This window comes from Giraffa tippelskirchi, chromosome 4, assembly GCF_054371585.1.
Source record: "Giraffa tippelskirchi isolate mGirTip1 chromosome 4, T2T-mGirTip1v1.2.pri, whole genome shotgun sequence".
NCBI lineage: Eukaryota > Metazoa > Chordata > Mammalia > Artiodactyla > Giraffidae > Giraffa > Giraffa tippelskirchi.
Genome location: NC_137278.1, coordinates 165,835,135 through 165,847,260, shown reverse-complemented (window position 1 = coordinate 165,847,260; position 12,126 = coordinate 165,835,135). Strand labels below are relative to the sequence as shown.

The following is a 12,126-nucleotide window of genomic DNA, read 5'->3' as shown; positions in this document are numbered from 1 at the left end:
GCTCCAGGTATGCCCACTAGAGTGGCAAGAGCCGTATCAACCACAAGATATCCATGGTTCCAAAGAAGGAGCCATTTTTTCATGTGCCTCCTTCTTAGGAGTAAGAAATCCTTTTCTTTCCAGAAAGTCTATTAACAAGACTTGGCTTGTGCCTCTTTGTGAAGGTTGTCACATACCCATTCCCAAACCAATCACTGCAAGGATTTTCCATGAACAAATGGTGGAGAAAGTGAAAGTGTTAGTCACTCAGTCGTATCCAACTCGTTGTGACCCCATGGACAGTAGCCTGCCAGGTTCCTCTGCCCATGGAATCCTCCAGGCAAGAATCCTGGCGTGGGTTGCCATTCCTTTCTCCAGGGGATCTTTCCAACCCAGAGATCAAACCTGGGTCTCCTGCATTGCAAACAGATTCTTTACTGTCTGGGCCACCAGGAAAGCCCATATGGTGGGGAGTCACCCACAAAGACTCCAACATTAAACTCTGGGGAAAAGTCTACTAATCAGTAAGACAAAAGATAGTAGTAAATCTGTCTTTCTTCAGGACTGGCAACCACTGATGTTTAAGATGTATTACTTTATTGGCATCAAGAGGAAAAAATAATTTTTTTTCATGAACATTTATTGTACATTCTGAGTGAAAGGCACCATGCCAGGCACTGAGGGACATACAAATGAAAGACTCAATCTCTCTTATCTTTTCTGCCACAGTAGTGGACTCAAGCACAGGAATACAAGCTACTTGGTAAGGCAGTTTTGTTTTTTTTTATAAATACCACATTTGATGCACAAAGTATTATGAGGATAGAGGAGATTCATTAAGAATATTTTTGCTTCCAAGACCATTACACCTAATTACCCAGTTTATGACTGTCAAAGGGCCATAAAAAGATAACACACAAGGTTAAAGAGAACATTTCAGCAGCCTTAGCAAGAACAAGACTGTTCAAATGGCTGCCGTCACCTTACACCTAAGAATCAGGCAGAGAATGCACAGGGTCAGACCAACCAAAGCATGACAGTGACTCAGTTTTCAAGAGACTGTAGAGCAAGCTGCTTACAAACAAAACAGCTTTTCATTAAGGTATAACATACATAAAGTACACAGCTGTTAAATGTGTAACTCGATAAATTTTTCTATGTGTGAGAGTGGTGGTAACTCATAAAACACTCAGAATAGTGGCAGGCACACAAAAAGGTTAAGTACTAGTTAAGTACTAGCTGTTGTCTCATCTGCCACTTCAACAGGTAAAAAAAATACAACCTTAGTTTTATTTGCATTTCTTAGAGAAATGGGACTGAACGATTTTTCCCTGTGAATTATCTGCTCACATCTCACTATTGAGATTATTAGACTTTTTTTTTTTTTTTACTAATTTGTAAGAGCCCATTTTATACTAGTAACACTCATTCTTTGCCTTTTATTGCAAATATTTTTCCCAATTTGTCCCTTGACTTTAGTACATGGTATGAGCCTAGATTCTAACTTTATTTAAAAACAGCCATCCCTGACACTGTGTATTAAATAATGGATCCAATTTACACTTACTTAAAAGGACAACCCTATCACATATTAGACTTTTTTTTTTCCCTCTAATGTCATAAGAATGTTCAGAGAACTGAATTTAGGTGACTTTTTTAACTGTATAGAATACTTAGTTGTATTATATGAGATAGCCATGGAAGGAGAGAAATATTAAAATTCTACATACCAGTATGTAATTCTACACTAACTAGTCTCTTTCACTGACCAGTCTATTTCTACTTAGGTATGCATTTCTGGTGAACTTACACCTTCATATCCCCATGGATACCATGGCTCAAAATGTCCTGTACATCCCCATATACCTGTTGATTCACTTATCTGTATCATTCAGTGCCTACTGTGTACCATGCACCATGTTAAGGAGTGAACCAGACAAATGCAATTCTTCCCACAATGTGGCATAAATATTAACTGGTAGAAGACATAATTTAAGTATTTGTTAATTTATTTAAATAAATATTTACACCAATAATTCATCACAGCTGTGTTTGGTGCTACAAGGTACAACACAGTATCTTTTCTAGCTGAGAAATCTGGTTTCCAGATCTGTTCACTCTGAACACTTTTAAGGCACAGTCCGGGTTCCAATTTCCAATGGGAAATACCAGAAAGAACCTTGAGAGTTATCTTCAGAGTATTCACAAGGATAAGGTAGGAAAAAAACAGTTAAAAAAAACACCCTAAAACATTAGGGAACAGAGTTCCATCAGCTCAATGCACTTGGAGACATTCCTTTAAATTCTCTAGCTTACATCCTGAGCAAAGCCAGTTCCATGGCAAATAAGATCCCAAACAAGTTTAATAAGGTCAAGAATAAGGCAGAAAGGAGACTCCAAAGTAGGATCATTTTGCCTTTTGAAAGGGAAAACCAATTACTATCTTTTTATGTACTGTGCCCTATTTTTCCTGGGGTGTCCCTATTCTCTACAATGAACAGATTTCAAAACTGGGCAACTGTGAGGAATAATTTCAATAGTTGAAACAAACAAAAACATTGCTTTATGAGAAAAAGAAAAAACAAAACCAAAAAAGTAAATGCTATATACAATTCAGAGAACTGAACTTAAATGACTTCTTTAACTGTATAGAACACCTAGTTGTATTATATGAGACAGCCATGGCAAGGGAGAAATATAAAAATTCTACATACTAGTATGTAATAAAGGGCTGCAGAGTCATCGACAGTGATTAAACCACAGAACACCAGTTTTCCAGCTCAAACTGGAATTTTTTTTTTTTTAATGAAAGTAGGTATGTCTGAGGGTGGCTAAATGTAAGTAATTATTTTCTTTGTAAAAAACTTCTTTAAAAGATTTCTCCCTCATTGACCCCATTTTGATGGTAATAAATAAATCTGACTTTATAATAACTTAAAAAATAAAAACCAACCTAGGTTGTTTTATGCAAGTGGACAATTTAAAGTAAAAACAAACAGGTGATGTGTATTTTTACCTTAAAATAAGTTTGAGATTTCCAAAGTCTATGCTATGAAGAAGGATGCCAACAAACTCACTCATTACCATACATAAAATTAAGCTTTCTAACAATCTCTTTAGCATGAAATCAAATACAGTGTGCTCTTAGAGGATCCCCAAATGCTATCTCTTCCAGCTCTTTAAAAGCCAGCTTCTGTTTCTCCAAGAAACAAAGTACATTCAATATTGCAAAAAAGCACCATAGGTATCTGAAATGCAAAACAACTAGCGAGTCACACTCTTTTCTATAGAATTAGCAGGCATCTAGCACCTGTTTCTCAGTTCACTTATTTCCCTGTTTTCCTTTGTCTTCACTAGCAGGACTGTCCAGAACCTCTATCTTGCCTTTTCCGTCTTCTGAATGAGGAAGCTTAATATTATCTACGGTGACTTCACCTTCGGAAGAGGTGCTGTCATCTTCATCCTCAGATTCTGAACTGTCTTGTGAATTCTCTTCCGAACTGTCCTCTTCTTTCAAGTGAGACTGATTCATCTCAAATAAGGCCACGTCCTGAAAGAAAAAAAAAAAAACACACCATGTGGGAGATTTATTTTGGGGCAGTTCCCTAAAAAGTTATAAAAACAACTTTGGGAACGACCAACACTTAGCATAAATACTGAAGCACAGAAGACGGAAATGTTTTTAATACAATACGGCACTGTTATTCTTTCAGTTGCCAGAGTCCAGCCTCAGGATTTACTTTTATTACAAGTCTAGAAAGTTCCTCACAACTGAATTCTATATAGCTGAATCTATTCAACAAAACTCACTCAACAAATACCAACAATAACTGGGCACCACATTAGAATCTCAACAACAACAACAACAAAATCCTTGCCTTTGTGGAACTTATGTTTTTGAGCAGGAGTTGGCAAACCATGGCCTGCAGGGCAAACCCAGCCCCCTGCCTGTTTTCATGCAGCTCATGAACTAAGAATGCTTTTACATTTTGAGTGGTAGGAAAAAACCCAAAAGAATATTATTTCATGAAATGCAAAAATTGTATGAAATTCAAATTTTGGATTCCATAAAAAGTTTATAAAATGTGCCTCCTCATTACGTATCATCTACAGCTGTCTTTGGGGCTTCACAGGTAGCACTAGTGGTAAAGAACCTGCCTGCCAATGCAGGCAACATAAGAGACGTGGGTTCAACCCCCCGGTCGGGAAGATCCCCTGGAGGAGGGCATGGCAACCCACTTTAGTATTCTTGCCTGGAGAATCCCATGGACAGAGGAGCCTGGCAGGCTATAGTCCATAGGGTCGCAAAGAGTTGGACACAACTGAAGCGATTTAGCGAGCACACACACACACACAGCTGTCTTCACATGGAAATGGCAGAAATAAACAGTCACGATGGAGACAGTGTGGTCCACAAAGCCTAACGTTATTTACTATCTGGCCCCCTACAGATAATGGCTGCTGACCTCTGTTCTAGTTAAGAAACAGGTTTTCTGGTGGTCCAGCGGGCCCGCGCTCCCAATGCAGGGGGCCTGAATTTGATCCCTGGTTGGGGAACTAAATCCCACGTGCTGCAACTAAAAGCCTAAGAGCCGGTGCAGCCAAATAAATAAATGTATTTTTTTTTTTTAAAGGCAATAAACAATTACTCAGAAAGCACAGTGTAGGGCAGTGAAAAGTTAAAAAATAAAAAAAGAAGAAAGCAAGCCATTGAGGTGACAAGGGATGAAAGATGGAGGAATTTGGGGATGGGATTTTACAAAGAGGGAAAAGGCCCAGAGCAAGGAGACAAAGGCTGGAGTACAATCAGTGAGGGTCCTTGGTGGGAGAAAAGGTCAATAGAGAGATGGACGCAGGATCACACTGGCCCATGAAGGACTCTGAATTAATTAGAAATGTGAAGGGAAGCCCCCTGGTTCCCAAACTGGGGGCCACATGCAATGTGTCAAGAACAAACTCTGGGGGAAAAAAAAGTGGAAGCAGACAGCCTGGCTGGGAAATTGCTGGGATAATCAAGAGGGGAGACTGTCATCACTTAGAGTGAGGGTTGTGGGTGCCAAGCAGGAGTGGCTTGATTCGGGATGTACTCTAGATGCAGAGCTGCCATATCTGCTGATGAATCAGGTATATGATTATTAAAAACGCTGTCAGCTCTGTCCAGACACGAGTGTTATAAAGGGGATTTCAGTGCAGAAATAAGAGGAGCCCAAAGTGAGACAATTTTCACACCTGAGTTATATAATCAGTTTTTCTGTTATACACATTGTTTATTTTTGCATTCTCAATGAATCAGACTCTGATTACTTCCTTTGGGCCTTGAATGGGAAAATTTTTAAAAACTCAGGACACTTAGTATATAAATGCTTCTAGATAACATATGTGTTATTGGAGTTGAAAAAGCCTTTCTATGATTGTGAATGACTAAATTCCTAGACTTCACCCAGGGAAGCTTGCCGACTTATGAGGTTATTAGGATTAAATAACTCAGTCATTTAATCATCAAATGACTGAGTACCTGTGCAGTACTGGAAACACGAGCTGACTTTGCAAGAAGGAAAATAACACTTGGAATTAAAATTTAAAAGTTCTCTTTCTTTTTTAGGTGATGAAACATATTGTTTATTTTATACTCTGAAATGAAAACAAGGCATAGTTACCATTTGAATAACTTGTCCAAGAGTTTCATCAGTATTTTCAATATTGAAATGACCAGGTGGTGCAGCTGCCATTTCTTTTCTTAGCTTTTCGTTTGCCTGAGCCATCTGTGGGAGAAAGGTCTGTACCTGGTCCAATACTAAGGAGGGAAAATATCATTTACCAATATTTATGTTAGTCTTTGGCCAAACTATTAAAATCCAGAATTTCTATAAAAACACTTCTCAATTTGACAGGAATAGTAACAATTCAATAAAAAAGCATTCAAATTCCTTCTATTTTAAAACCTTCCATTCTCTTCTGAATTCTTAAAATCGTGGGTTTCCCTGGTGGCTCAGACAGGAAAGAATCTGCCTGCAATGCAGGAGACCTGGGTTCGATCCCTGGGTCAGGAAGATCTCCTGGAGAAGGGAATGGTTACCCACGCCAGTATTCTCATCTGGGGAATTCCTCTGTCCATGTAAAACAGTATGACTGTACAATTCAGCAATTAATTCTCAATGCTTTGTGTTTTTCATATATGCCCAGAACTGAAAATTCCTAGAATGGCATTCAACAGACAGCAATTGAATGAGTAGGCAGTAGGGCTTAATAGTTAAATGCATGAGGCTCCAAGGCTTTGGGGTCAGGCTGATGAGGCTCTTCACAGAACCCCGGTTCCACGTCTTCCTATCTTCATTACCTGGGGCAGGTTAATGAAGCCCCACATCTGTTTCCCTTTCTTCCGATAATGATGACTTTTCTTAAGCTTTGTCACTCTTAGTCACTCTTGTCCCTACCCAGTTCATGCCTATGTATTCCACAACCTTGGTCACTGTGATTTGGTCTCACGACATTGTGATCTGGCAAGCCAATCAGAGATCACCCTGGGACTCTGTTTTGGACTGTTGAGAAAGATGTCTATTCTTTCAAAGTCAATGACTAGGTGAGCTGTTGATAAACTGGCCCACCTACCACCCATCATCAGGGAAGAGCTGGTTCTAGATAAAGTCAACACCTAGGAAAGAAGAACTAAGAGATATAGAGTGGCAGATCCCAGATGACGCTGAGCACCTGGATGCAGATGTACCTGAAATCACTGGGGGTATTTTTCCCCAAAAAATGAGCCAACATTAGTTGGCTAAAGGCAACTGGAGCTGGGTTTCAATCATGTGCAACCACAGGAATCTAATACAATGAATTTAACCAATCAAAACCTCAGTTTACTCATCTGTAAAATAGGGGTAGTAACTATCAGGTACCATGCTAAGCACAGGGGAGACAAACAACAGGGATATGTCATTTATTGAGTTAGCTCTCAAGAGAGGCTCAGCATATAACCATGCACATCATGAGCTCTCAGAACTTGTTAAGTCACTGATACAGTCATGTAACAGTTGACTGAAATGTTCAGAGCATGGCAGAAGAAAACAGAGGTGAAGGTCAAGAAATGGCCTTGAATTGTGAAACATGACTGCTAGAAGGATTCCAGATGGTATACCCAACTTGGAAAAGAATTTGGCAATCTTTTCTCTATTAAAAAATACACTCTGGGGACTTCCCTTGGGGTCCAGTGGTTAAGACACCATGCTTCCAATGCAGGGGGGTGAGATCCCACATGATGGGTAGCACGGCCAAAATACTAAAAAATAAAAATAAAATTCCACTCAGAGATATGTACCCTCCAAAAATATAAACCTATGTCCACACAAAAGCTTTTATTTGCATGGGGAGCCACCATGCAATCACTTCAGCTGTTGTACATTTAGTGCATATCATGGTTAACTTCCCCTCGACTACTCATGATTTTGCAGTTTATAGACATGATAACCTCATGTATCATTTACATCACTTTCACTAATTCTTGTCTTTATTTTTTTTTAAACATTAAGAGTGAATTACACAGATGCTAGGAGAAGGCAATGGCACCCCACTCCAGTACTCTTGCCTGGAAAATCCCATGGACAGAGGAGCCTGGTAGGCTGCGGTCCATGGGGTCGCTAAGAGTCTGACACGACTGAGCGACTTCACTTTCACTTTTTCCTTTCATGCACTGGAGAAGGAAATGGCAACCCACTCCAGTGTTCTTGCCTGGAGAATCCCAGGGATGGGGGAGCCTGGTGGGCTGCCGTCTATGGGGTCGCCGAGTCAGACACGACTGAAGCGACTTAGCAGCAGCAGCAGCACACAGATGCTAAGTATTACATGATGCTATCTGAACAAAGTCTGACTCACCTATATTTAGAGTATGCAGTACAGCAATATCACAGAGTAATTAATAAAGAGAACTGGCCCTGTTATGAGTAACATTTACCATTTAAGTAACTGTGTCCAATTTAATCAAATCTGGTGGTGTTTTACCACATCTGTGTGTGAAATTTGGGACTCAGTAACCTCTGGAAAAATTTCCCATGGAGTTTAACAATAATTGATTTTGATTTCCAAAAATCCATCCCACAAGTTTTTCTGTGCAAGGTTACCCTCTTAAGTGTTAGTCACTCAGTCGTGTCCGACTCTTTGTGACCCCAAGGACTGTAGCCTGCCAGGCTCTTCTGTCCATGAGATTCTCCAGGCAAGAATCCTGGAGAGGGTTGCCACTCCCGTCTCCAGGGGATCTTCCCAACCCAGGAATCGAACCGGAGTCTCCTGCCTGGTCTGAGCCACCAGGTAAGCCCCACCCTCTTAAAGCAGAGGAATAATACATGAAATTTTATCCCTGTGCACTGAATTCACGATGTAATTTCCAAGTAAGACTTGCTAGACTGGACTCTCTGACAACAAAAGCAGACACTGTCCCAACAAATGAGTGATTAATTAGGCAGAATTTCACATCAGAGAGGGTTCTTGAGAGAGAGAGAAACAGAAGAGAGGCAAAGGTACTTACAGGGACTCCTCTCTATCCGAACTGTTTGAAGAGTAGAATTCTTTCTGGAATTAGGCTTGGAGTTGATGAGCAACCTGTCCCATATACCTGAAAACACATACACACACTTCCTTTATTACAGCACAAAGAAATAGGAGCCCAAGAGCAAACTTTCCGAGACCACCATCCACCCTCAAGTCTTGACTGTTCCTTCCTCACTTTCTAACACATTAAAAAAAAAAGGAGCACTCTAAGTTCCATTACAACATTTTAGTTCTTTCTGCAGATCTCCCCCCTTTAAACCTGTCTCTTATATCTCTGCCTCACCAACGCCAGGTAATAAATGCCCACTAAACTGCACCTTTCTGGGCCAGAAATCTACCAGCAACAAATGTAGGTCGGCAATGACAGAATGTAGGAAGCATACAGAGTACATAAGGGTTAAGTAAAGCCAGAAATGGTTTACCAGCTACATTATACTGGGCAAATCACCTACACTTTTTGAGTATTAATTTCTTCATTTATAAAACATCTCTGCCTGGTAAGTTCCCTTTCAGTCAAGATGTCTGATGTAGACAAAACAGCCCTTTAAAGAGAACCCCTTTAGCCTTTTCACAGCTCCTCAAATCAACCCAACTCTCCAGCCCATCAGAGCACAGAGAACAGGACTTTCAAAAAGGCTTTGTGCACCCTGGTTCCCACACCTGGAAAATCTCTTCTCTCTGGTATAAAAATCCTGTTCACCCTCACTCAAAGCAGCAGCTCAACACTCCTAGCCTACTAGCAATAGCTTATACCTAATAATTGGATTATTGAAAAGAGCATGGACTCTGGGGCCACACCGATTGGATTCAAATCCCAGTTTTGCCACTTTCCAGCCACATGATCTCCAACAAGTTACTTACCTGTGTGATACACCAGGTCTCAGTTTCCTCATCTATACAACTGCCATAACAGAACCAACTCCACACAGGGAAGTTGTGAGGATTAAATTTAGCGAATTAATTCCTGGGGCAGAGTAGGCACTAAGAAGCTTCAGCTATTATTATAAATAGTCTTCGGATGCTCTGGATTCTCACAGAATCTTTCAAGTTAATATTTAATGAGGATATGCCCAAGACATTACACTCATTCTTCTCAGAAAAAAAAAACAACACAAAACTACAGGTACAAATGTAAAAACTGAGGCATTGGGGATGTAAACAACTCTCGTACTATGGTGCAGGAAAAGACTCTTGAGAGTCCCTTGGACTGCAAGAAGATCAAATCAGTCAATCCTAAAGGAAATCAACACTGAAATATTCATTGGAAGCACTAACGCTGAAGTTGAAGCTCCAATATTTTGGCCACCTGATGTGAAGAGCCGGACTCACTGGAAAAGACCCTGATGCTGGGAAAGACTGAGGGGCAGGAGGAGAAGAGGGCGACAGAGGATGAGATGGTTGGATGGCATCATCGACTCAACGGACGTGAGTATGAGGAAACGGTGGGAGACAGTGAAGGACAGGGAAGCCTGGAATGCTGCAGTCCACGGGGTCGCAAAGCGTCGGACACTGAGCCACAGAAAAGTGCCACAGCTGGTTAGGCTCTTCCTTGGGCCAGCCATCTGTTCTAACAGCGTCTCCCACTCGAATGAACTTTATTCTCCTCAAACACCGCCCCCCCCCAAAAAAAAGTTCGACAGCTAATTACTCGTGGGGTTGGGATTTGAACCCTAGTTTGTTTGCTTTTTTTTTTTAGCTATTATGAGGTCTAAAAACCTATGAGGGTTTCCTGGACGCGTCTCCCTCTACCAGAGGCGCGCACTAAGGGTGGCTCTGTGAGCATCTGCAGAGAGAGGGTACTCAATCCATAATATTCACCTGCTCCCCTCACCAGCCAACTGCTGGAACCCAGACCTGATTCTAAGGCCGTCCCCTTGGGCGGGGGAAGGTCGTGCTGCGGCGCTCAGCACTGTGCCTAAAACCTGAAAACACGAACCACCCTCGGGCTCGAGGCCGGATGTCCACACCCAGGCCCGCCAGTCCCCCAACCCCGCAGCCGGGGGCATGTCCGGGTCCCTCGCCGGTGCAGGGGCTAGGCAGGGGGACCCCGACCCGCGGCTCCAGCAGCACCGGCCCCAGCTGCACGTGCGCGCCCCACGCCGCTGCCGCGCACCCGTCCGTCACCTCCGCGGCTGCCGCTCCCCGCCAACAGCAACTCCTCGGAGACCGAGACCCCGGAGCCATCCCGGGAGGACGACGAACAGCTCGGGCCGGACTGGGATTCGCCGCGGACCTCCATGCTGCTCGCTGGCCTTCAGAGCGGCCACTCCAGGCCCGGATGCAGGAAAAGGGGTAGAAGGCGGGGCCAGGACTGCGATTGGAGGAAACTCGTAGGAGCGTGGCGAGGGGCAGGGCGAGGGAGGCCCGCGGCGAGGGCGGCACCTAGCGGAGTGAGGAGGCCGTTCCTATCCGGAGAAAAGGTAGGTGGAGGCTCTAGAGATCCTGTGATTGGATGAAAGAGCTAGTAAGGCTGGATTTAAAAGTGAAGAGCGCACTATGGGGGCTGCCCTCCTCTTCAAACCTCTGTGACATAGAACACACTTTGGCGGTCCAGTGGTTAAGACTTGGACTTCCAGTTCAGGGGGTATAGGTTGGATTCCGGTCTGGGAGCTAAGATCTCACATGCCTCGTAGCCACAAAAAACAAAATATAAAACAGAAGCAATATTATAACAATTTCAATAAAGACTTTAAAAATGATCCACATCAAAAAGAAATCTTAAAAAAAAAGAACATATAATCCTAACTGTTTTTATGGGTATAGTTCAGAAGTGTTAACTATTTACATTGTTATGTAACAGATCTGTAGAATTTTTGCAAAACTGAAACTCTATATTCATTGAGCAACGCCCCCCCCCATTTCTTCCTTCCTCCACCATTCTAATTTCTGTTTCTGTGAGTTTAACTACTCTTCAGATATATCATATAAGCGAAATCATACAAAATTTGTCTTTTCTTGACTGGCAAATTTCACTTAGTATAATGTTCTCAAAGTTTATCCATGTTGTAGCAATTAATAGGATTCCCATCTTTTTAAAGACTGAATAGTATTCCATTTCATGCATATACCACACTTTCTTTACCCATTTCATCCCTTGGTAGGCTTTTGGGTTGCTTCCTCCTGGATATACTGAACAATGAGGCAGTGAACATAGATATGCAAATATATCTTCCAGATATTGCTTTCAATTCTCTTTTGTTTAATATTTATCTATTTGGCTGTGCCAGGTCCTAGTTGTGGCATGCAGGATCTTCCATCTTCATTGCAGATCCAGTTCCCTGACTAGGGATCAAACATGGGCCCCCTGCATTGGAAGCATGGAATCTTAGCCACTGGACCACCAGGGAAGTCCCTGCTTTCAATTTGTTTGGATACCTTATATCCAGAAGTGTGATTACTGACTATATGGTAATTCTATTTTTAACATTTTAAGAACCTTCCATAGTGATTGCACTATCTTATTCCTACCACTAGGGCATAAGGGCTCCAATTTCTCCACATCCTCATCAAAGTTAATTTGCTTTTTCTTTCTTTCTTTCTTTTTTTTTAAATAGCGGCCATGTGGAGAAGGCAATGGCAACCCACTCCAGTACTCTTGCCTGGAAA

At 41.9% G+C, this 12,126-nt stretch overlaps 2 protein-coding genes across 6 annotated transcripts in view; one reads left to right on the top strand and one right to left on the bottom strand.

Moving 5' to 3' along the window:
• NOPCHAP1 (NOP protein chaperone 1) overlaps positions 1-10,800 on the bottom strand; it is a 34,508-nt gene extending 23,708 nt beyond the window's left edge. The window contains exons 1-4 of one of the 2 annotated variants that reach the window (XM_081595674.1): positions 10,645-10,800; positions 8,498-8,584; positions 5,637-5,773; positions 3,415-3,529 (exon numbers count right to left, since the gene is read on the bottom strand). In XM_081595674.1, coding sequence (XP_081451800.1) covers positions 3,415-3,529; positions 5,637-5,773; positions 8,498-8,584; positions 10,645-10,759 — 454 coding nt within the window. In that variant the 5' untranslated portion in view covers positions 10,760-10,800. Of the gene's footprint in view, positions 1-1,970; positions 3,530-5,636; positions 5,774-8,497; positions 8,585-10,644 lie in introns of those variants that run through there. The other variant, XM_081595673.1, reaches the window with a different exon arrangement.
• SLC41A2 (solute carrier family 41 member 2) overlaps positions 10,649-12,126 on the top strand; it is a 156,861-nt gene continuing 155,383 nt past the window's right edge. For 3 of the 4 annotated variants that reach the window (XR_014083504.1, XM_081595671.1, XM_081595668.1), the window contains exon 1: positions 10,649-10,940. The gene's annotated coding sequence lies outside the window, so the exon portion shown is untranslated. The remainder of the gene's footprint in view (positions 10,941-12,126) is intronic. The other variant, XM_081595670.1, reaches the window with a different exon arrangement.